The sequence below is a fragment of the Sesamum indicum genome, linkage group LG10 (genome assembly GCF_000512975.1).
Source record: "Sesamum indicum cultivar Zhongzhi No. 13 linkage group LG10, S_indicum_v1.0, whole genome shotgun sequence".
Taxonomy (NCBI): domain Eukaryota; kingdom Viridiplantae; phylum Streptophyta; class Magnoliopsida; order Lamiales; family Pedaliaceae; genus Sesamum; species Sesamum indicum.
Genome location: NC_026154.1, coordinates 15,901,878 through 15,925,920, shown reverse-complemented (window position 1 = coordinate 15,925,920; position 24,043 = coordinate 15,901,878). Strand labels below are relative to the sequence as shown.

Below are 24,043 nucleotides of genomic sequence, written 5' to 3'. Positions count from 1 at the left end.
AATGATAGTTAGAAATATATAAGGGGTTTGGTTAAATGAATGCCTACGAATTAATTGATAAATTATAAGTATTTTTATGAAGCCTATAGTGTCTAGTTATTAAGAAGAACTAGAACGAAAATTTATATTTCGATAGAAATAAATATTAAAGAATTATTAGAATTGGTGAGAATAATACTTAATATTCTATTTAAAAGTTATAATATTCTCGATATATTAATTATATGCGTTATAACTCATTATAGGATACGGGGGTAAAGTGAAAGGATCGAACCATTACCTATTGAGTAGATAAAAGCATGTAAGGTCGAGATAAGTAATAATTAGCATTATCTATATATGTTTCCTTTATTTGTGGTATTGCTGTTATATAAATTTGTGAATTCATGTTGAAGTTGGTTTATCTGAAATATATGACTGGTGGATGATTTAATTTGATTGACGATATGGTGTACTTGAAATGAAAGAATCCATTAAAATATTATATTTATTATATGATGTGTTGTGGGTGTCCGAAAATGAGAATATATCGATATATGGTTTTATGTTACTAGTTGCTTACAAGATTGGTGATATGTGGAAATGAGGAAGTGGTGGAAATTAAATATAATTGTGATATGAATACCCTTTGATGCTGTTGAAAAGCCTGTAAGGCGAAATGAGATGAAAAGAGCTATGATGCGATATGAGAAAGAAATAAAATAAAAAGAGCTTTGATGCGATACAAAAAAGATGTGATACAGAAAGAGCTATGATGCGAGATGAGATTAATGAGCCGGCTGCCAAGGGGATTCACGTGAACTTATATAACAGTGAGATTGAGTTGACGGGAAAAACACGATATCACCTTCTGGTAAGCAAACTATGAAAAAAAAAAAAGTTTAATTGATTATTTTATTGCGAGTTAGCTATAGGGTGTAACAAAGATGATTATGTTGACATTAAATTGACTATATTCTATACATGTTTGAAACTTATAAATTCTTAAGTGTTTCTAATTTATTTTTAAAATTGTAATAATTTTTTAGTTTTAGTTATATTAATTACGCAATCAACATACGCAACATCTTTAAATTCATATTTTATCCAAGTATTTTTTAAAACAAAATTTCAACGCATTATAAATTCTAAAAATATAAAAGTTTTAAAAAAATTTAGTCAAAGCTGCTTCATTTATATATATAATAATCTAATAATTATTATTATTATTATTATTATTATACATCATTTTCTATTTTATTTGTTTTATTTATTTGATTTTGGTATCGTCACACAGCATTGACTTGGAATATACTAAAGTCAAAAGAATACGCCAACTGTCATTGTACTTAGCTAAAATAACTGTTTGGACGTTCCTCGCAGCAACGCTTTCAAACATACTGACAGAAACGTTTCTTCAATTTAACGATATACATATGCACTTGTCTCGAATACTTTTCTTCAATGTCGCAAGTTGCAATATTTTCTTCATCCAAGTTCACATAAACTCACAATGCCTCCTTCCCTCTTATTTGTTGTCTAGCCCCAAACCTCTCAAGTTACCCGGGGCACAATCCATGGTTCCCGTGTAAGATTTTTTTATGGAAAATCTCGTATTCGAATCTTAAGTGTGTATATAAAAAAGGATAAATTATAATAATTTCTCATGAAGTTTGATATAATTATAAATACCCCTTATTGTTTGAAAAAAATTATAAAAACCTCCCTGATATTTGATGAAATTATGTAATCCTTGGATGGAAATATGAAATTGTCAATTTTATCTTTATTGTTATTTTTTAAAAATTTAAAACTTATAAGAAAAATCAAACGGGTGGATGAAAAAATTTTAAAAATTATAAAAATATTGTCTACTTAGTCCATAAAAAAATAAAAAAATTTTAAAAAATAAATAAAATTATACCTTTTAATCTACAATGATATTTTGGTCTGGTCACCACAAAAAATAGATGGAAACCTAACGGATTGAGCTAATTGTTGGACGACCGTTAAAATTAGAGATATTGATAATTTTTCAAACAACAAGAGGATATTCATAATTATGACAAAATTCAGAAGTTGTTGTAATTTACCTTATAAAAAAAATTAAAATTACCACAACTCGTTATTTTGAGAAACGAATGTTGTTTTGATATCTACAACTCGTTATTTTGAGAAACGAATGTTGTTTTAATTAAATATCTACATAGTAACAACTCTAAGCATCGAACAAAATGACAACAACATTTTTGTCGGATGTTAATCGATAATGTGGTTTAAAAGTTCAAATCGATAGAAAAATGACAACAAAATACGAAATAGAATCTCTTACTGTTACCAAATTTTAATACCATATTAAAGGATTTCCTTACCTAAAAATTTAAATTATTGAAGAACAAACACTCAGTACTAATATCTTAAATCGAAAGGTCGAATCAATACAACAGGAAAGCATGCAAACGCACAAAAAGTCTCCTATCCGGCTCAGTAGGAAAAGAAAACAAATTGAGAGTGACTGATTAAAACAATCACTGCCATCCAAGAGATTCCTCCAGCATCGTATTAGCTTGAAAATACATACATTGTTTGACTCACGAACTGCTATAATCAGACATTATAGTATATCCCGTCACAAGAAATTACAACTTCGCTTCTTGCTGTAATATATATGTTGAGGATCATCAGTGAAGAAAGCAGAGAACTGTAAGCAAAAATCTCATGGCTTCTTCGCCGGCCACAAACTGCCCGCCGTTCGAATTCTCAGCAAAGTATTATCATGAAGACGGCGGAGGTTGTTTCAGGCAGGCCAGTTTCTTTGAAGGAAAGGCTGTGCTCAATCAGGGTGTTGGGTACTCCGTGATTCTTGGATTCGGGGCTTTTTTCGCTGTCTTTACCTCTTTCCTGGTAATATCTATTTCTTACCCATTTCTATGCCCAAAAGTATAGTACTAAAGTTTACTACTTGTGGTCTGAAAATCTCGTGTTGGATTACGATTAGGTGTGGCTGGAGAAGAGGTATGTGGGTTCTCGTCATACGTCAGAATGGTTCAACACAGCAGGTAGGAATGTTAAAACAGGGCTGATTGCAAGCGTGATTGTGTCCCAGGTAATAATATAAATCAGGTTGCTGTCCCGTCCTGAGCATCACAGTTGAAAGTGTTTTCGGTGTACTTAAGGTTATGATTCTGCAGTGGACTTGGGCTGCTACAATCTTGCAGAGTTCCAACGTTGCCTGGGAGTATGGAATTAGTGGTCCTTTCTGGTATGCAAGTGGAGCTACCATCCAGGTGTGTCTTAGTCTTACATTTGTCCACTGCAAGTATGTTGTTTTGTTCTTGATGCACTTATTGTCGGAGTGGAGTGTGCAGTATGATCCATTATAATTTTACAAGGTTTTGGGGTCGTGTGCGCGCAGTTATACAGAGTGTTTTGGGTGCCATCTAGTGTTGTTGTGAGAAACTTGTGTTTAATTCTTAGAAGAAAAAAACTTGAGCAGGTGGAGTTAAGAGCAATTTATCTTTGAAGTTCTGTTTGAAATATGTCCTAATACTTATTAGTTTCAAGAACAAATAAACAGGTGCTCTTGTTTGGTGTAATGGCCATTGAGATCAAAAGAAAAGCTCCTCATGCTCATACTGTTTGTGAAATTGTGAAAGCAAGGTTGGTTGCCTTCTTACTAATCCAGGAACATCTGATGATTTTATTTCATGTTTCTTAACATTGTTAGTGAAATCGAACTGCTTCTCTTGTTTGTCAGATGGGGAACTGCCGCTCATATTGTCTTCCTAACATTTTGCTTCATGACAAACATCATTGTTACGGCCATGCTTCTTCTTGGCGGATCCGCAGTTGTGAATGCTCTCACTGGAGTGAACATTTATGCTGCAAGTTTTCTCATACCTCTCGGTGTTATAGTCTACACACTAGCAGGAGGGTTAAAAGCCACGTTCTTGGCAAGTTACATTCATTCTGTAATAGGTAGGTAACCTGCTCATTCAAACAACCTTAATGAAAAATCTACTAGACTGTCCTATTTCCATGAACCATAATCGTGGTTCTTCATTGCAGTGCATGTGGTTTTAGTCATCTTTGTATACCTAGTCTATGTTGCTAGCAATGAACTTGGCAGCCCAAGCACTGTTTACCAACGTTTGCTCGAAGTTTCCAGTAAAGCACGAAGCTGTCAGGATCCAATTTCTCATGTTGGCCAATCTTGTGGTCCAGTTAACGGCAACTATAAAGGGTCGTATGTCACAATGTTGAGTTCTGGAGGTCTTGTTTTTGGCATCATCAACATTGTTGGGAATTTCGGTACCGTTTTTGTTGATAACGTATGTGTTTCCATCACTTAGCATTTCAATTTTCCCAATGGGCTATAAATCCATTTTTAACAACTACTGGAATTACAGGGATATTGGGTAAGCGCCATTGCGGCAAGACCATCATCAACGCACAAGGGCTACTTGTTGGGAGGATTGGTATGGTTTGCTGTGCCGTTTTCTTTGGCAACATCACTCGGTTTAGGAGCATTAGCCCTTGATCTACCGATAACTGCAACTGAGGCGAGCCATGGACTTGTTCCTCCTGCCACTGCAATTGCTTTGATGGGAAAAGGCGGATCGGTGCTTCTCCTCACAATGCTCTTTATGTAAGCTTATAATCAACAAATTCAAAAAACTTAGCCTAAATTTCTTTCTACACTACAAACTTTGTTGAAAAATCTATGTAAATGGTGATTCAGGGCTGTAACATCTGCTGGTTCCTCTGAACTGATTGCTGTTTCTTCATTATGCACGTATGACATCTACCGTACTTACATTAATCCCGATGCTAGTGGGAAACAAATCCTAAAAGTGTCGAGGATAGTTGTTCTAGTCTTCGGATGTTTGATGGGAATCTTAGCTGTGATACTGAACAAGGCTGGAGTTTCTCTTGGTTGGATGTATTTGGCAATGGGAGTGTTCATTGGATCTGCAGTTCTTCCCATAGCTTTCATGCTTCTGTGGAGAAAAGCAAATGCAACAGGTGCAGTTCTTGGTACGGTTACTGGTTGTCTGCTTGGAATTATAACTTGGTTGACGGTTACAAAGGTAGAATACGGGCGGGTGAACCTTGACACAACCGGAAGAAACGCACCAATGCTTGCTGGAAACTTGGTTTCTATACTTGTAGGTGGAGGTGTTCATGCTGGATGCAGCTACATTTGGCCTCAGGACTATGACTGGGAGACGACTAAACAGATTACCGTTGTCGAGAAGGAGAAGAGCGAGTTATCAGCTGACGAGTTCAAGGAGGAGAAGCTGATTAGAGCAAAGAGATGGATAGTGAAATGGGGCGTTGGCTTCACTTTAGTCATTGCTGTCTTGTGGCCTATTCTTACTCTCCCGGCAGGCAAGTCTATTCTATCTATAACCTGAACAACCATAGATGTAAGAGAATTATCTGTAGTTATGATTTAAAGGTCTAACACTTGTGTTTCGACTATGTAGGGCAATTCAACACGGGATACTTCACATTCTGGGCAGTGATAGCTATTGCATGGGGAACAATTGGTTCGGCAGTAATTATCATTTTGCCGCTGGTGGAAAGCTGGGAGACGATCCAGAACGTCCTGCTCGGCATGTCCACTAATGATAGGTTAGTCGAAAAGATCGAAGAGCTGAATTTCAAGCTGCAGACCATCATATCAGCAATGCCAGAAGCTGAAAGAATCTACTTACTTGAGAAAGAGAAGGCCAAGAAGAAAGAAGCATCAGAAATAGAAGTTCAGATTAAATAACTTCATGCACATGTTTTAGGACATATAAACTTGTTTGAATCCAATGTTAAGGCCAACTATATCCTTAACCTATATACTAAGTCCGAGGAAAAAGGCCAGCTTGTTCAAACGAAAAATTTTAGGTCGGATCAAATTCATTTAAACGCGAAAAGCCCACATATTATATTGATCGTTTAATTAGCGTATAGTATAATAAAAGTGATCAGTCACGTACCAGAAAATATGATTGTTTGGATCAGATCGGACATTCTTGAAATTTTTGGTGTTCAAAGGAAAGCCAAAGGTGCGTTAGAAATTGTTCAGATATGGTAATAAAGAGCATGTTGAAAGCCTGAACTACCCCTTCTGGGACCTGAATCTGTTCATATGAGAATCTGCATTTTCATTAATGAAAAGGTGACCGTTGAATCAACATTTCATTAATTGCAAAAGGATCTCTTTCGCCTTTGGCCCCTTCACTAAGGGTAAATTGTGTTTCGGCCCTTCATTTCTTTTATTTGCCATATTTAGGGTTTGACGTATATAAAATTGATATCTAAATTATAATAAATGATGGAGATGAGAGAAACTAAAATCTTCATCAAGAAGTTTTCGAAGTTAAAGGATGTAATGGGACTTCTCAATTTTTGATAAAATTGTTGGTATATTCTCTAAATTTAAATATTCCTGAATATTGTGGTGAAAATCAATTAAAATATTTTTTTTTCTAAAATGACCTACGTATTTAATTGAAGAAAAACAACCCTATCTAACATATACTAAGGTTTCTCAATTCCGAAATGGAAATTGTTGGCCAGCCAATTAAAATATCAGGTCGACGGATTCTGATATACTGGTCATGTGTTGATTGTAGTAAGTATAAAGTTATTGATTTGAATCTATTTCTATGGTCTTTCATTACAAATTAATATTCTTTTATTACTTATAATAGATGATTATTAAATAATATTATTAAATTATTTATTATAGCTTGATCTACTAATATATTATTACATAAAAGAAGTAGTTTCAGTATCAAACTTTGTTAAGTAGTTCGAAAGTGTCAAATGCGAAGTTTAAGGGTGTGATTGCAATTACCCAGTATATAGATACTAAAGGATAATTATATTTTCTCTTGAAGTTCAATATAATTACATGTAAATTTTTTGTGGTTTAAAATATTATATTTAGTACCTTAAAGTTTGCTTCCGTATAATAAATAGATCAATTCGTTAGTCAAAATTCACTGAATTTATTGATATTAGAAAAAAAAAGTCAATGAAAATCAATATTGATTTATTAATGACTTATTGCAGATCAAATAAATCTTTTATAATTAAATTACCTCATCACATGCATTAATATGTCAAAACGTATAAGGGTAATTTGGTAATAAAAAAATTTATTTGATCATACAATAAATTCATAATAAATCAACTGATGGTAAATATATATTTTTATTTGATTTTTGATTAATATATTCAAATTTGATAAATTAATTAAAAATAAACTTATTTATTAGATAAAAATATATTTTAATAATATTAAATATAATTTTTGAAACTAAAAGAGATATAGGTGTAATTGCAGCCAATTTAAGAAAAGAATGGTGTAATCCTCAAAAAGAAAAGGGGACCTTACATAGAAAACAAAAAGGAGTCTTTTAAAAAAGAGGCAAAGCCACAAACAGACATCTCAAAACCCACAAAGTACACACAAAGCTGAAAAGAGCACTCACAGATAAAAAGGCATCCAGTTTCCAAACAGAGACAACCTTTTCACAGAGCAATGGCTGCTGCCCAAGAACAAGAAGAAACCCATGAACACCACCTACAACAAGAACTCAATGATGATCAGCATTATGGGGAGCTCTTGGCCTCATATTTAGGCCTCAGTTTCACAATCTTTCTTGGGTTCTTGCCCAAGTACTCCATCCCTTTACTCTCTGCACTGCAGAACAAGAACATGGCTCTCTCCTTTAAGCTCATGCAGGCAGAGGAGCAGCTGAAGCAGCTTCACTGGAGAAGGAAGGAGGACTCCAAGGCCAATGCAAGAGTTGTTGAAATCTTTGCAAGCCACAGACATGCTTGGCAGCAGGAAGAGAAGAGGCTGTTGCAGCAGATCGATGAGAGGAACGAGGAAATATCGTATTTGAGGAGTAAAGTTGAAGACTTTGAAAGATTGGAGGCTGAGATGAATGCTAATGTTCAAGATTTGAAGAGGGAAATCGGTGAAAGGGATGAAATGTTAAACTTTGTGAGTAGAAGTAACTGTGAAGTGGAGAAGAGTAGTGGGGAGTGCTTTGGTGACATGGGGTTGAGGGTGGAGGAGTTGGATGCAATGAGAGCTGTATATGGACAGAGTAACAATGGGTTTAGTTCAGATTTCTTGAATTCTGCTGAATCAAAGTTGTGGTCTGAAAAAGCTAATACCTGGCCGGTAAAATTAAACTATTCTTCATTTCAGCTTTTTGATTTTTGTTCATGCCATCAAATTCAAATGTTTGCTAATATCTTAGTCCTGAAGTTTGCTCCTCTTTCTTGATGCTACTGTCCTCAACTTCTGATATCTCTCTGCCCTTTTTCATTTCTCTGTAACAAAGTAATAGATTCTTCATCATTGCTGTTGTTATATTATATCTTTCTTGGCATTACTGAGTTTCATGTTTTCTATTTTCCCTTTGTTGGCAAGATTCCAAGATGGGATTGGGCCACTCAACTTCTGAATGCTGCTATAGCCTATAGTTCTAGTGCTTTGGGATCTAATGTTTTCTTTCTTCTATCCAATGTAGTTCTTCCATTGAAAATCCTGCGGAAATAGATTTGCCAACATATCCCATTACTATCATTTGGCTTCTCCCTAATAGTTTCTCACTGGCGAGGGTTTTTATTGTTATAATGTGTTGTGAAAAATTTAGTCTTTTCGAAATAAGAGTACAGTTGATTCCATATGTCATTGACATTTCAAGTAGAGTTGTCAGCTTAGAATGATAGGTCCTCTTTCTGCTCTTCTTTTGTTTCTTTTTTCATGGATTTTTCCTTTCATATTCTTATTCTCTTATCTTTGTGCATTTTACCTTTCCTGATTCTTTTGTATGCATTCATGTATGTGATTGCTCGATATCACTGGAGCTCCTTGCCGGGACCTGGGCTTTGCAAAAAGTAGGTTTCTGAACAGTGTGTGTATTTGGCCTTTACAAGATCTGTTAACATTATTTGGATTTGTTTCTTCTGGAAAAGTTGTTTTTAAATATAAGTTGCTCTGCACATTGTAAATGACACACTATCAAGTTAAGATTTAAGAATGACTAGACTTGCTTATCAAGATGCTCTATCTCTTATCAAGATGCTAATTTGGCTGAAAAGTTTGAATTGAGTCCTTGCTGGAATCACATCGTCTTTTTAATAGATGATTCTTGATCTTCTTTGTGTAGGATATGCAGTATGAATCTGTTGAATCAACGTACCATTTAAAGCATTTTGTGGCAAGGTAATAGTACTAGTATCAACTGAAGAACTTGAAGAAAATCTGATGCTAAAGCTAATCACATTGTACCTAATGAATTGCCGTAACTTTTCTTGTTTAGAAGGGAATCCCCTTGGAAAGTAGATGGTGACTCTGCTGGAGTTTCTTCTAAACTAAAAGCACTCGAGCAGGAATTATTAAATATGGAAAGAGTTTGTAAGGCAGACCTGTCAAAGGTACCATCGCAAATGCGTAAGCAGGCCAAGAGGTATCAAGCATTAGCTGGGAAAATAGGCGATCTCTGTGGAAGAATGGTAACAGTGATACTTATGTCTCAAACCTCTCTAATACAAAAGCACCAACCTGTGCTAACCTTGAGTTTTCCTTTAGTTTGTTAATCAACTCATTCTATGCTATCTTAAAGATTTTCTGAAAGGAGCCCCGTTTTCTGCAGCAAGCCAGTGATCCCAATGAGCCCACCCTCAGTTCAGAGTTTAGGACACAAAGGCAAACCGAGTATTTGCTTGAAGCATTTCGGCTGCAGCAGCGTGCATCTGAAACTAATCAGAAACTGACGGCATTACAGACTGAGACTTTAAAGAGCTATCAAAGAGAGGAGCCTGACGGCCAGGCGAAACTAGGCACAAAAAGATCACTAGACTCTATTAGAAACAACTTTAAAGAAATCCAGAGAAGCTTAGAGATATGGCTGGCCAGAATTATAGGAGATCTTGAAGGAATTCTGGCCAGAGATGGTGCTTCTCGTGTAAGGGAATACTATGTCTCCAGGTATCCTTTTGTTCAATAAAAATGTTGGTCCTCACTTGCTCTCTTTTTTCTTTTTTTAAGCTTTTCTGGGGTTAATGCAAATGAAGTAGTTTGAGCAGCCAAATCATGCTCTTAGCTAGGATGTACAATTCTTAATGATCTTTAATCCATGAGACGAGGTCATTAGTTAGATCACTTCACATATTAAAATTGGTTAGATGATAAATGAATTGCCATGTAAGGCAAACATTTTGATGAGTAACAAAGGCAAAAAGAAAAATGAGAATCAATTAAATCATTCTTAAAACTTAAATCAAGGAACATAAGGTAACATTAGTCTCTATCCGTATGCAAGGTAGAGCTGAGTTGTGGTATCAGGGACAAGTTGAAAAAAGAGTACCTTCTTGGACTGAACTAACAGTGGCTGTGCTTGAGAGATTCGAGGATCTTGATTATGAAAGAGTGGTATCTGAGTTTAACATGTTGCGTCAAGAAACCACTGTCAATGCCTACTTCGAGAAATTTGAAGAGTTGAAAGCCCACATGCTGATTCAACAAGAACTTAAATGAAGACTTCTCTATGATGAAGTTTATCAGTAAGTTGAAAGATGAAATTAAAGGTTATGTGGCCATTATGAAACCTACTACGTTGAATCAAGCTATTGTTCTTGCTCGAAAGCAAGAGACTATGGTGGATGACATCCTTAAGAAATCCAACCAACAACAAAAAAGTAACCCAAACAAAAACCCTTACAAACCACCAAACAAGAACCAACCTTACAAGCCTGCTTTCAAACTTTCCTTCAAGAATAGAAAAGACAACCCACCATACAGGAGATTCCTCACTGAAGCAAAGGTCAAGGGTAGGAAAGAAAATAATCTCTGCTATAAATGTGATGAACCTTACACCCCTGGTCATAGGTGTAAGATCAAGCATATGTATATGTTAATGAGTGAAGAAGATGCTAAGGCCTATTAAGAAGAAGGGGAACAACCTGAAGTAACAAGTGAAGAAGAAAATGCCACTGTTTCCTTCCATGCAATGTGTCGGAGTATCAGTAGCAAAACACTGAGGGTTAATGGGAAAACCAATGACAATGATATCCACATTCTTATTGACAGTGACAGCACCCATCGTTTTGTAGATGAAAAATGTGCAAGTCCTAGGGTGTAAGTTGGAGTAGACTACACCAACGGTGGTGAGAATTGCTGATGGAGGGAAGGTGTTGAGTAAGCTTTATTGTCTTGCCTTCTATTGAGAGGTACAAGGGTATCAATTTACATTTTGAGGAGGTTAATTCAATCATTCTTGAAGTCCTGTGATGGAATAACATTGATACCATGCGTTTTTCCTTCAGTCCGAGCTTTGAATTTGCTTACTACAGTCTTGTTGTTCAATTGATTATGCTACCTTAAAAGACTGTTTTAAAAGAATCCTCTTTCCTACAGCAGGCCAGTGATCCCAATGAGCCCACCCTCAATTCAGAGGTTCAGGCACAAAGGCAAGAGTATTTGCTTGAAGCATTTCGGCTGTAGCAACCAGCAACAGAGACATAACATCTTTTTCTCAAATCATCTTAAAATTGGTAATTTTTCAAGTGGTCCTGATACTGAGTTCATTGCAAAAATCTCTCTTTTCTTTGGCATAGGGGACCAGGTAATGGGAATAGTGCTTTTGGCATTGGGTCCAAGAGGGCTTTAGTAGGAACAGATAAACAACTATGGTAACTTTATGGAATCAGAGCATCTCCTCCAATATCAATCATCTTTGAGAAAAAAGGAGGGGTAGGCCAAAAAAATGTTCTGCTGAATCGGGCAGATGGGCTGCAAGCACATTTCTACAGCTAATTCTCAAATTCAACCAGAGAAAAACATGAAAAGCATCATTATTGTTATAGCATGGATTCATAGTACAGAGCAACATCAGTTCAAGCATAAACAGATCAGAGATCACCAACAGATGGAGACTACGAACGTTGAGAACCAGAGTGCTTCGAAACTTATGACATTATAGTGTTTCAGAAAGTCAGGCACAAGTAATTCCCACATGAGCACTTAATTCAAGTAATCAACTCGAAGCAGCAGCTTCTTCAAGCAACTGCTTCACTTTGGTTATATAATCACCCATTGCTTCATCCTGAGATTTTCCTGTCATAAGTGGAAAAACAATATGGTGATCAACCTTAAGTTCAAGATATTCAGTGATAGCATGGATCAGCATACAGATTCTTGAGGGGGTAAATCCGAATCAAATACCTTCAACAGCCTTCCATGCGTCCCACTTTGCCTTGTCTTTCATGTTAAACATACCAGGACGGCCTGAAATTTGACACAAAATAATCTCGTTTCAATTTGCAGAAGGAGAAGAGATATGTGATACAGACAACAATTATTTGGTATACGTACTTGTATTGATGTTTCCAACTGTGGCTTGCTTGAATAATCCATACAGAATTAGCAGGTTCTCATTGGTGGTATTCTGAGGCAAGGTCTTGGCTTTTGCACAATGCTCCTCAAATTCCTCCTGGAGCAAGAGAAAAGTTAGGCTTCAACTTCAGTCAACGGATAGCAATTTTCACAGCATAAAAACAACTTCTCAGATTGCAAGGAGTTGTTTTATGAAAAAAGAACACAGCTGCCAGAGTGTCATTCGTAAATATCAAAGAAATAAATCTGGGTGTCCAAATGATTCGCTTAGATAGAAGCTACGCTTCACTTAATTGATCTCATATCGATCTCATATGTTTGGACACACTAGCCATGGATTAAGCTCGGAAAGAAAGTAGCAACTGAAAACAATAAACTTTTTAAGCATTAGACAAAGACTTCTGCACAAGCATTGAGGTTTAGTAATTCAGCAAACAAGGATTCAATGCAACTTGTTAAAAGATCCAAGATTTAACTCGTACTTAAACAAAGATCAGAGATGCTTCCATACAACATATCCTCACACAGACTACACTCTATTTTCCACTCAGATACATCTAATCATAAACATGAAACCCAAGACATCCAAGATAATGGACTAAACTCAGAACCTCTTGAAGTTCAAACCTCGAACAATTACAATCTAATGGGCTCTGGGGCTATTTCCAGAGTTCCAAGAACATGCCTCACTGAGTGCAAAATCACGTACGGAGAATAAGAAGATTGATCAACAATTGCACACAGATCTAAGCGGAGAAACGAAAAATTAAAGTAAACCCAAACAACTTCTCCACAGATTCAACAACAAATCAGTATAAACCTCAAAACCCATAAACCCAATAAACAGATCCAACACTACAGACTTGATCTTAACCAATTTCATCAATCAATGCCGCAACCCCCTCTGAACAGCATATCCAATACAAGTCCCAAATCACACGAATTACATCTACTGCATACCAGAACATGCCCAGATCAGCAAACACATGATTGGATAAGAAAGGAGAAGCACACTCATGCCAAACCCGCCGAGAAAAAACTTCAGAAAGCAAAGAAATTACAAAGTGAAGTTAAATTGTGTATGAGACATTCAACTGATGCACCTTCAAACCCATCTTTCTGAACTCAGATGCGCTCGCAGTCTCAGAGAGTTGAGGGATCTGGTTTGCTGAGCACCGTCTGGCAAGGAATACGAGTGCGGGGCGAAGGTTTTAATGTTGCGTACAGCGAATTGTACATGCAATAATGTAATGCTGGGGAATTTTCTAATACTTTGTGTAAAGTATTTTTATTCCTTTATTCTTATATTCGTGTTTAGAACAAAAGTTTGCTCACTTTATGTGTTCTGGTCTATTCGGATGTGTGTATATTTATCTCATTTTATATAAATTTATTATAATTTATATCATTATTTTTATATTAAAGTACTAATTAAACCGAATCACCATTTAATTTATTAAAATATTAATGTAAACATATAAAGATTTAGTATTATTTAATATAATTGTATTTATATTTTATTTATGCATTATATTCTTTTTATTTAAAGAAAAATTTTATACATGTAACACGTATATGTTAATTAAAATAGAAGAAAATATAATAGAATTTAAAATAAAAAATTCAATTTATAATTCGAAATGCAAAATACACCCCTAGTTAACATTTACTCATCAATAAATAATTTTTACTGCATATTAGAATTTAATAGGTAAAATAATTAAAAAAAAAAGAATAGTTCAAGAAATAAAAAATAATTAATGAGAATAAAATCAAGTGGGGGCTTCCATGCTACGTTCTCAAATTTTAGAGAATGCGTGTAGGCATGTGAAGATGAATAATGACTTCAACAAGTACATTTTTTTTATTATTTTTTTATTTTTTATGAAAAATCCGAGTTCCAATTATTGACCTCTCGATATGATAAAAAAGATGTGATGTCAGTTCAATCAGCCAATAAATGTTAAAAGTACAATTTATGTTGAGATTGAAAAATTGAATCAAGGGAAGAATTTAAATAACTCCATATGAAAAAAAATCAAAATTCATTAGTTTTTAATAAAATAATAGTTTAAAATTAGATTTGAAATTGTTCAATTTTTTTAAATTTATAATTATCCAAATAAATTTAGGTTGTATTTGGATTGAAAATTTTGAAATTATAGATTTTAAATCCTTAATAACAATTTTTTAATTTATTTGGATAATTCTATATTTTAAATTCTTCAATTTTTTAACTATGATCCATTGAATATTGAGGGATTTTAAATTCTTCTCAAATTGAGTCATTTGAGATTCTTCCTTCAAATCGTCAAATCAGATCTAAACCCATCGATCAAAATATATTCTTAACGGATTTGTGATTAAGAATTTAAAATGCATGATTCAAATTAATCAATCTAAATGGACCCTTACAACTGCATTTGGATGAAAGAGTTGGATTTGAAATAAGAATTTCAATGACTCCATATAATGGATTTGTTATTATGAATTTGACATCTTTAGTTCCAAACGTTCAATTCATTTTAGTCCGTTAATTATGATCAATATTTGTTTTAGTTTAATAACTATGCACTTCTTTTATTAAGTCCTTTAAATTTTAAAATTGCTGAAATTTAGTCTTTCGATGGTTGAAATTTTGATTTTTAGTCGAAAAAATGACATGGCATGCTAATTGAATATTTTGTGAGAATTTTTAGTCCTAGGTGACTTTAGACATAAGTTGAGAGGAATATTAGATATAATTATAATATATAAAATTAAATTATTATTTAAAAAATAACAAAATAGATTTGGGTGATGGACTCGCCCAGAGGTTGAGGACGATCGTGCCGTCCAGAGGTGCGATCACCTCTGCAGTGGGCTGCCGTGAGGGACGCTTTGATGAGCGGTGACGTGCTGTGCTCACTTCTGCTGCCGTGTTGTTAGTTATTAAAAAAAATTATGAAAATTAAATTTTTAAAAAGAAAATTAAAAAATATTTTAAAAAAATTAAGAAAAGTGATTTACCTTTTTTAATTATATAAAAATATAAAAAGAATTCAATATTATATATAGGAATCGCCCAATCAACTTCAAATTATATGACTGTATACATGAATATACACATAAATAAATGGCGGGACACTTAAATAAAAAAATGACCCACATGCAATTTTTATTACAATTAAAAGTTTGATAGAAAATTACATATAAAATCTTAAATTAAACTAAATTTTATTAATTTAAAAATTAAAAAAATATAATTATAAAATTAAAATTAATATTAAATATACTTAACCAACTTAAAAAAAATAAATTTTCCTAACATAAAGTTATTGTGGTGGGGTTGAAATAATGGGCCCAACTTGTAAACGGTTTACAAGTCATTTTCTTTCATTATTTATTTATTTATTTCATGGTAAATTCCAGCCATTTTGGATGTGAAAACAGTAATAAATTGTCGGCAAATTTTAATTACATCTGTATATAAATTATACCATGATTTTAATTACACTTATTTTATAATTAATTAATGCTGAATAAGACTCGACTCGGATAAAAATTTTATTTTTACGTTTTGCCTTTTGGTAGGTGACTATAATTAGATTCGACATGTGCATAACTTTTCTTTTTGTCCTTTTTCTTAAATTAAAATTTTGAATATGTTAATTATAAAATTATCTTTAGTAACATTTTATAAATTGTTCATGATCCTATATCATCTAAATATGTATTTTTTTAAAAATAAAATCCACATTATTATATGTTCATTAATAGGGTAGGAAATTGGACCCAATTTTTAAAACTAATTTCCATTTTGTCTTCATTGATAGGGTGGCCGCAGACTAATATATAATCCGAGTAATTTATAATTATCTAAATTGAATTAAGTGCTAACATACACGTAAAATGGTACATCAAGTAATAAATATTTTTAGGCATTATACATGACACAACTATATTATATATTGTACAAAAATAAAAGGGATAATTACACTCCATCCCTATGAAATTTGGTGTCATTACATATACACCCCCTATGGTTTGGAAAATTACATCTAACACTCTTAAAACTTGCTTTCATCTAATAAATAAGTTCGTCTGTTAGTCAAAATTCATCAAATTTGGTGATATTAACAAAAAAAAATTCAAAAACAAAATAATATATAACCACGATTGACTTATTACTGGTTAAATAATTTTTTTTATGATCAAATTACCCTCATACGTCTTCACGCAATAATTCATGTGAGGAGGTATATATATCTCACCGTTATAAAGGTAGTTTAGTCCGAAGAAAATTGTTTGACCTGTAATAAGTCAGTAATAAATCAATGAGGGTAAATATCAATCTCATTCAATTATTTTTGTTGATATTAGCAAATTCAGTAGATTTTGATCATTTGAGGGACTTATTTGCGAGACAGAAGCAAACTTCAGGGAACTAAATGTAATTTATCAAATTATAGGGAATTTAAGTGTAATTATATTAAATTTTAGAAGAGGAGAGTGCAATTATCGCAAAATAAAATTTACTTTAGTATTAAGGGGCTGAAAACTATTAACACATAAATAAATTTATTAAAAAAAAAATCAAACGAGAGATATCAAATCATATGAATATATAGTTAAAAAAAAGAGGAGGATTTGCATGAATTATATATAGATGTCCTTTTCTGTCTTGGGACTTTCGGAGTTTGCAACCAATGGCGGCTGCCGTGGAGATAAGCAAGAGGAGTAGTTCAGTGGTAGTGTCTCAAATACACGGTGATGATGCCTCCTCCATAGATATCCCCACACCACAGAAAATAACCGGTAGCCCACCTGCTGTCGACGCCGATGGAACAGTACTGAAAGTTGCAGTTGCTGATGATGCTCAAACGCAGACTTCTTCTCATCAGACAACTCATGACCAGGTGTGTGTTTTGAAGGTCTTCTTAAGGCATCCAATTTAGGGTTCTTATCCCTTTCAATTATTGCAAAAGATTTGAAAACACATGTAGATATGGGCTTTAGTTTGTCGTCGTTAATAGGTTGGAGAGTCGGAGAAGTCTTGTATACGAGAGTGAATTGCTTTGTGCTGATGTGATAAGATTTATTTTTATTTATTAGTATTTTTATGCTCTATATATGCATGTTTTTTGTATAACGATTGCAAAATGATTATGACTTAATTCTACGAATATCATATACTTTGTTGATGCAGCTTTTACGTGTCTAGAACTTTTTGGTTATATATTCAATTTTTTGTTATGTATTTCCAACTTTTCGTACAAGAATTTATTACCCTATAGCTTCCGTTTGGTTGAGGTTGGAATATTTGAACGACGCATGATTTTGTGGAGTGACAAATCATATAATAAATATTTTATACTTATTCTATAATAGATTCGAAGCAGTTAAATCTAATCTGAATAAAAAGATGAAATTGTGGTAGGGGCAAAAAATAAAGCAGTTGGTGGGGTGCGCCACGTGGATATGGAGAGTAACTATTAGCCTTAAAGTTGAATTAATTCATCAATTTAGATCAGTACAGCGTGAGAATATATTTAGTGTAGACCATATCATATAAGTAGTTAGAATTTCTTTTGTTGTGGAATATGACATAATTTGATATTCTTACATTAAAGAAAAACATGGAAAGAGAGAAGTAATTGTGGGAGGTAGGGATTTGTTTTGGCAGTTGGACGTCCCATTCGCTTGAGCAGGAGGAATAGTTTAGTCTTAGGTTATACAGTTCAGTTGCAGAAAAAATGGACAAGATCTACAACATGTGAAAATCAGTTGGATTCTTGAAATTAGTTGTCCTGAAATTGGGCATACATTCACAACTCATCTCTTTAGTGTTGTTACCTCCTCATTCATGCTCTTTCTAATTATGATCAAGTAAAATTAATATTCTCTTTTAAGTAAACATTTCAGAAGAATACAACTATGTCATGTCGGTGTCCTCGATAATAAGCTGAAAAATGATATTTTTGTTTTATCATTTCTGATCTTGAATTATTAAAATGAATTTAATTTAATTTATAAGCAATCTTCTATCAATGTTTGTAACTTGTTTATTTGTTGGGAAGGGAAATGAACGAATTTGATCACACATGAAGCTGTTGAAGCCCAATCTTGTTTGGGATTGAGGCCGCCCATGTAATTGATTAGGATGTTGGGCCCTTTAAAAATGATGGGTTTTGCTAGAAAATAAAACTCAGATCTTTTGTTTTGAATTTTTTAAAAAATTACACGTGAATCGTGATTCTTCATGCGTGGAGGAGCACTAAGATTCAGGCACCGACGCTGCACACTCTGTTTTCCACTAAATCCATACACAACAGCCCTCTCCGGCAATTCTCCTTTTCCAAAGAATTTGATTTGTAATGGTGGATTGGTTGAGTTTACTCGGAACAAGGTCTGCGGTTTTCATGGCCTCTCTCTTCCTCTCCCGTCTCCACTATTCTTATGCATGTTGAATTTTACCATCTGGGTTCTGTTTGTGTTTGGTTTATTTTCTATTTCAGATTTCAAGAAATGGTTTTTTGTGCTATGGGATTAATCTTCACTCAATCTTATCATCTCTGAATTTGGGTTGGGTTGTGGGGTGGCCTACCCTCTGGTCAACTGTGTGGGTTTTCACTTCTTGTAGGTGTAACTCCGGTCAGATTGGATGTTCCCATTTCATAAGTAAACTTGAGTGTTCTCTCCAATATCCTTGAATTTATGGGCATTTGTCTGATGAGCTCGTTTGTTACTTCTCCTGCATCTGCCCTAAAATGGGCAGTCTGCATTGAATCTATGGTTATGCTGTAGTTTATGTTAATGAAGGCTTGAAGTGGTTTGATGCATTTACAGTTTACTGCATTGCATCAGAGTTCTATCTTCTTATTGTTTACTTGTCTAGATATGGAGTTTACTTTCTACTTCTCATATATAGGAAGATTGTTTAATTAGTCATTTCCTGCTTATCTGGTACATTATATAGTTAGTCATGTTGATAATTGGATACCGAATGCAGAAATTAAGGAACGGAGGAAGCGAGCAAACTTCCAATACAATGGGGGGAAATGGTGCTGCTGATTATGTAGGAATTAGTGAAGGTCCTCCTAGAGTAGTAAATCATGGTAGGAAACTCTCGGTGTTGCCCCTCGTTTTCCTCATATTTTATGAGGTATCAGGAGGACCTTTCGGTATTGAAGATAGTGTTAATGCTGCTGGTCCGCTTCTTGCTCTTGCTGGCTTTTTGATATTCCCATTAATATGGAGTGTTCCGGAAGCCTTAATAACTGCGGAGATGGGCACCATGTTTCCTGAAAACGGTGGTTATGTAGTTTGGGTCTCGTCGGCTCTGGGGCCGTTCTGGGGTTTTCAGCAAGGTTGGATGAAGTGGCTGAGTGGAGTCATTGACAATGCCCTTTACCCTGTGCTGTTTCTTGATTATCTGAAATCGGGAATCCCTGCGTTAGGTGGTGGTCTGCCTAGGGTTATGGCCGTGCTGGCCTTGACAATCGTCCTAACGTACATGAACTATCGAGGTTTGACAATAGTTGGATGGGTTGCTGTACTTCTTGGAGTTTTCTCTATTCTGCCTTTTGTGGTCATGGGATTCATCTCAATTCCAAAGTTGAGGCCTAAAAGATGGTTAGTTGCAGATATTCACAATGTGGACTGGAATTTGTATCTGAATACTCTTTTCTGGAACCTGAACTACTGGGACTCAATAAGTACACTTGCAGGAGAAGTAGAAAACCCACAGAAAACTCTGCCAAAAGCTCTGTTTTATGCACTGATTCATGTCATTCTCGGATACTTATTTCCTCTACTTACTGGCACTGGTGCTATCCCTCTGCGTCAAGACTTGTGGACCGACGGTTACTTCTCAGACATAGCAATGATTGTTGGTGGTGTGTGGTTGCGATGGTGGATTCAGGGGGCTGCAGCAATGTCAAATATGGGCATGTTCATGGCAGAAATGAGCAGCGATTCTTTTCAGCTGCTTGGCATGGCTGAAAGAGGGATGCTTCCCGAGTTATTTGCGAGGAGATCCCGTTATGGAACTCCTCTCGTGGGGATCCTGTTTTCAGCTTCTGGTGTGCTTCTGCTTTCATGGCTGAGCTTTCAAGAGATAGTAGCTGCAGAAAACTTCTTGTATTGCTTTGGAATGATCCTGGAGTTTATAGCATTTGTGCGGCTTAGAATTATAGCCCCAGCAGCCCCTCGTCCTTACAAGATACCAGTGGGGACCTTTGGTGCCATTCTCATGTGCGTCCCTCCAACCATATTAATTTGCGTTGTCTTGGCTCTCTCTTCACTCAAAGTGATGATTGTTAGTCTTGCTGCTGTTGTGATTGGGCTGATATTGCAACCGTGCATCAAACACAGCAAGAAGAAGAGCTGGCTCAGATTTTCTGTCAGCTCCAACCTTCCAGATATTCATGCTGGTATCCATGAGAATGAAACTTTAATTATATGAACGTTAATAGGTTTTGAAGCTCTTGCAGAAGAAGTGTTTTGCGTTCCGACTTTCGATCTTGTAAATGATTGATACTCCAAGAACAGCAATACAAACAGATATCATCACGTGTATACTAGATTCTTATTTGAAGGGCAACTTCTTATGGTTGTTTCATTCGGACAATGACATAGAATACCCCAACACCACCCCTCCTTTCTTAGTCATTCCAACGTGCACCTAGGACAATGATTGGTTGTCAATTATGATCAATGTCCGGAAGCTGAAACTGCAGGAAAGCACAAAAATGCATGGGTATCTATTGCATTTATTACTCAATCAAATGAGTGCGTAGGTTTTAACTCACAAAGGGGGTCAGAATAAAATTCCATCTACATGCATCAGTTGCATAAGCAAATTCAAAAGCTTGATAAGAACGCTATGATTTTACGTCTATAGCTTACAGGCAAATTTATGACAATCCTCACAAGAAGTATAAAATAACAGGCAGCAAGGAAGATAAACCCTTTCCTGTTCTTTTCGGAATTAATGAAATCAGTTTCATGGTTTTAATTGATGTAAAGATGACATGTCTGTGCGACTTACTTGGAGGATCAAGGATTAACAGCCAGATGCACGGAGAAAACAAGAATAAACCTTTTTTTTCCTCTGTCTATGGAAGTAACTATAATTCTAACCAATTGATAGACACGCAGTAACAACAATTGACCATTTTTCCTCGAAATTATTCTAATCTAATAAACAAGTACATTCTTCAATCTAAACTCGGACAACCTGCCTCAATCCCCATTTCCATGGAATGCACATTGAAATCTGCCAGATTCCAAGAATTCATATACGGCGTTTCTTTGGGAGACGGCAACCATTATGTGGTTTCCGAGTTGTGTCCTCAATGTATACAACAGGATTAGTATCTCCCCGCATATTAGAGTAGCCGTCTTTAAAGCTCAGAATTGCTTCCTTCTTTCTCCTGAAAAAGGTAAATCCATTGACTTTCACCACAACTGATCTAGTTTTCATCTGTCTCACTCTACGTCCTATATCCTCTGCAGCTGCTTCACCAGAGTATCGAGTGAGCTTACCTGCTTTCCCCGCCAATTTCCCAGCAGAAACTCCAATCTTTTTGTTCCCTTTAGAATCTGTTAATGTGACGAAGGCATTATTACGCATCAGCTTTATGTGGACAATATCAGCATTGGACTCAACTTGAGCCTGATAAAATGGAGTTCGTCCATTTAAACCAGGGCCTCTTTCCTGGAGTAATCCCTGAACATAGTCCACAGATCTAGAAGCGCCTCCGGCCTCAACCTCAGCTTGTTTTCCAGAGTGTATGAAACTCCTCAAACTCAGAGCACATGGCAAAGAGATATTCTCCAAACCTCTTACCAAACCCAGCTTCATGCCCAGGTTCCCCAAAATTGATGACTCAACATGTGCCTCCAATTTGGAATTCTTAGTCAAACCTGCATACATGATATGGAAAAGGAACAATGAATATTTAAAATCATAAGAACTGTCGTTAAACGGGGTGGAGTATATGACAAACTTGAACATTTCTAGGACCCCGCCAATTTCCTAGGTTCTTGACAATAATCTGATCACATATAATCATATTCTTTCAGAAATGCTGATGGAGTAGGGGTTGGTACATTTCCAAACAAAATCTTGGAAGTCAAAAACCATTATGCTTGAGTACAGATCTGCCACCGCGTCGGACAGACGGCAAATTACAGCAACCACAAATAAGATTTCATGTATGGCAACAGACATGATTCTCATATGTGACCTTCATTTCCGAATAGAACTAGAACAAGGCTACTAAATAACCCTTTAGGAAGTTTAAAGGCATCCTATTACATAATACACCTCCATAACTGCATCCACTTAGCTCGTTAACAAACTATACACTTCAGTTTCCCCTGATGCATTTCCATACTGCATATCTGCAACGAATTCCTATTGATTTTCCCACTTGGTCTAGGCTATATTTTCCGGAAATTAAGAAACAGAAATTCAAAAGGAGAAACAACAAAGAATAAGTAACATATACTTAAGTTTACACAACATAGACACAAATCTTGGCATATTCATCTGAGAATTCAAGCATAAAGACAAAAACCAAAATTAGCAATTTCAGTACACAAATTCGGAATCAATATTCCATAGCATCCGGTAAATTGCAAATGAAAACAGACGAAAATAATTTAGGCATAGAAACAAAAATTCTGCACATATTCAAGCACGCGACTAATAATTAAAAGAAATCAGCTAAAAATATACAAAAGGAGAAAATATCAAACCAACCGGAAAAAGCCTCCGCGTTCTTTGTGATGTGGGAAAACGCCTGAAACTGTCGACCAAATCCAGATCCATCTACCCGAGAAGCTTGTTTATAGATCCCGGCCCGAAGAGCGGACCCGAAAAGAGTTCTTTGGAACATCGTCCCTGGGTTTTACTGTCAGATATTTGGTATAGAGCAGAGAAAGAGATGAACAAAGAGAAGGTTTTTAGGGTTTATTATTCTGGATTTCCCCAACTGCACAGTCCAGACATTACACTGCTCTGTCACTCCACATTTACTCAAATTAATTTTAATTTCTAAATATATAATACCAATCAAAAAGGGGGAAAAAAAACTTATTTGTATTTTTCATCTGAATTTTTCTTTAATAATATATTTTGATATAATATATTATTATTATATAATGTAAGATTTATACTATTATCTTTTTTTCCTAGATATATAAAAGTACATATATTACATAAATAAAATAAATAATTGTCCAATTCCATTAACAAACATTCACAATTTATCTTTTCACCTCGATAAATTTATGATTTAGAGGTTGTTTGATTAAATTTATTTAACATATTTTATAAATATAGTTTTTAAGATATTTTTAAAATTTATAAGAAATTTGATCTTATTTTCACAAATAAACTTTTTAATGTATTTGATTAAAATAATAACAAATTAATGGCGATTTTTTTATTAATATATGATCAATTTTAAATAAATTTGTTAAAATTCTTAAAAAATATATATTTTTTTTTTACCTTTTTGGGGCAAATTACACTTTTGGTCAATATACATTGTGTTAAAATTGATTTTGATCATTAAATATTTTAAGACACGATTTTTTCCCCCTAATTTTTAAAAACTGCTACAGTTTTGGTCTGATCGTTAAAATTGAGATTAA

At 34.8% G+C, this 24,043-nt stretch overlaps 5 protein-coding genes across 7 annotated transcripts; 3 read left to right on the top strand and 2 right to left on the bottom strand.

The window, feature by feature from the left end:
* LOC105172761 (urea-proton symporter DUR3) lies at positions 2,501 to 5,916 on the top strand. Of its 2 annotated transcripts, none has more exons than XM_020697034.1 (9): positions 2,501 to 2,883; positions 2,978 to 3,085; positions 3,171 to 3,266; positions 3,557 to 3,639; positions 3,737 to 3,957; positions 4,204 to 4,310; positions 4,389 to 4,627; positions 4,721 to 5,370; positions 5,469 to 5,916. In XM_020697034.1, the coding sequence occupies exons 1-9, from the start codon at positions 2,698 to 2,700 to the stop codon at positions 5,756 to 5,758; spliced, it is 1,980 nt and encodes a 659-aa protein (XP_020552693.1). In that variant the 5' UTR covers positions 2,501 to 2,697; the 3' UTR covers positions 5,759 to 5,916. The 2 variants fall into 2 exon arrangements, with proteins under 2 accessions (XP_020552693.1, XP_011092640.1); XM_011094338.2 differs by having other exon boundaries at positions 4,048 to 4,310.
* On the top strand, positions 7,425 to 10,188 carry LOC105172760. The gene is made up of 4 exons (XM_011094337.2): positions 7,425 to 8,176; positions 9,171 to 9,226; positions 9,324 to 9,516; positions 9,657 to 10,188. Exons 1-4 carry the CDS (start codon positions 7,526 to 7,528, stop codon positions 10,008 to 10,010), a joined length of 1,254 nt encoding a protein of 417 aa, XP_011092639.1. The 5' UTR covers positions 7,425 to 7,525; the 3' UTR covers positions 10,011 to 10,188.
* Positions 11,835 to 13,657, bottom strand: LOC105172759 (acyl-CoA-binding protein). The gene is made up of 4 exons (XM_011094336.2): positions 13,501 to 13,657; positions 12,377 to 12,494; positions 12,227 to 12,289; positions 11,835 to 12,118 (listed from the first exon to the last, which is right to left on the bottom strand). Exons 1-4 carry the CDS (start codon positions 13,510 to 13,512, stop codon positions 12,039 to 12,041), a joined length of 273 nt encoding a protein of 90 aa, XP_011092638.1. The 5' UTR covers positions 13,513 to 13,657; the 3' UTR covers positions 11,835 to 12,038.
* LOC105172757 (probable polyamine transporter At1g31830) lies at positions 17,011 to 20,999 on the top strand. Of its 2 annotated transcripts, none has more exons than XM_011094332.2 (2): positions 17,011 to 17,295; positions 19,389 to 20,999. In XM_011094332.2, exons 1-2 carry the CDS (start codon positions 17,086 to 17,088, stop codon positions 20,841 to 20,843), a joined length of 1,665 nt encoding a protein of 554 aa, XP_011092634.1. In that variant the 5' UTR covers positions 17,011 to 17,085; the 3' UTR covers positions 20,844 to 20,999. The 2 variants fall into 2 exon arrangements, with proteins under 2 accessions (XP_011092634.1, XP_011092635.1); XM_011094333.2 differs by lacking the exon at positions 17,011 to 17,295 and adding an exon at positions 18,574 to 18,785.
* LOC105172758 (probable ribosomal protein S11, mitochondrial) lies at positions 21,338 to 23,412 on the bottom strand. Its single transcript, XM_011094334.2, has 2 exons — positions 23,148 to 23,412; positions 21,338 to 22,306 (listed from the first exon to the last, which is right to left on the bottom strand). Exons 1-2 carry the CDS (start codon positions 23,281 to 23,283, stop codon positions 21,675 to 21,677), a joined length of 768 nt encoding a protein of 255 aa, XP_011092636.1. The 5' UTR covers positions 23,284 to 23,412; the 3' UTR covers positions 21,338 to 21,674.

Coding starts and splice junctions, on each gene's coding strand:
- LOC105172761 (XM_011094338.2), top strand. CDS start 2,698: ATGGCTTCTTCGCCGGCCACAAACTGCCCGCCGTTCGAATTCTCAGCA. Junction 3,640..3,736: donor TGTGAAATTGTGAAAGCAAG/GTTGGTTGCCTT, acceptor CTTGTTTGTCAG/ATGGGGAACTGCCGCTCATA. Junction 4,628..4,720: donor CTCCTCACAATGCTCTTTAT/GTAAGCTTATAA, acceptor ATGGTGATTCAG/GGCTGTAACATCTGCTGGTT.
- LOC105172760 (XM_011094337.2), top strand. CDS start 7,526: ATGGCTGCTGCCCAAGAACAAGAAGAAACCCATGAACACCACCTACAA. Junction 8,177..9,170: donor AAAAAGCTAATACCTGGCCG/GTAAAATTAAAC, acceptor TTCTTTGTGTAG/GATATGCAGTATGAATCTGT. Junction 9,517..9,656: donor GCGATCTCTGTGGAAGAATG/GTAACAGTGATA, acceptor CGTTTTCTGCAG/CAAGCCAGTGATCCCAATGA.
- LOC105172759 (XM_011094336.2), bottom strand. Junction 12,290..12,376: donor AGTTGGAAACATCAATACAA/GTACGTATACCA, acceptor GTCAAATTTCAG/GCCGTCCTGGTATGTTTAAC. Junction 12,119..12,226: donor CGCATGGAAGGCTGTTGAAG/GTATTTGATTCG, acceptor CACTTATGACAG/GAAAATCTCAGGATGAAGCA.
- LOC105172757 (XM_011094332.2), top strand. CDS start 17,086: ATGGCGGCTGCCGTGGAGATAAGCAAGAGGAGTAGTTCAGTGGTAGTG. Junction 17,296..19,388: donor ATCAGACAACTCATGACCAG/GTGTGTGTTTTG, acceptor TACCGAATGCAG/AAATTAAGGAACGGAGGAAG.
- LOC105172758 (XM_011094334.2), bottom strand. CDS start 23,283: ATGTTCCAAAGAACTCTTTTCGGGTCCGCTCTTCGGGCCGGGATCTAT. Junction 22,307..23,147: donor GAACGCGGAGGCTTTTTCCG/GTTGGTTTGATA, acceptor TCATGTATGCAG/GTTTGACTAAGAATTCCAAA.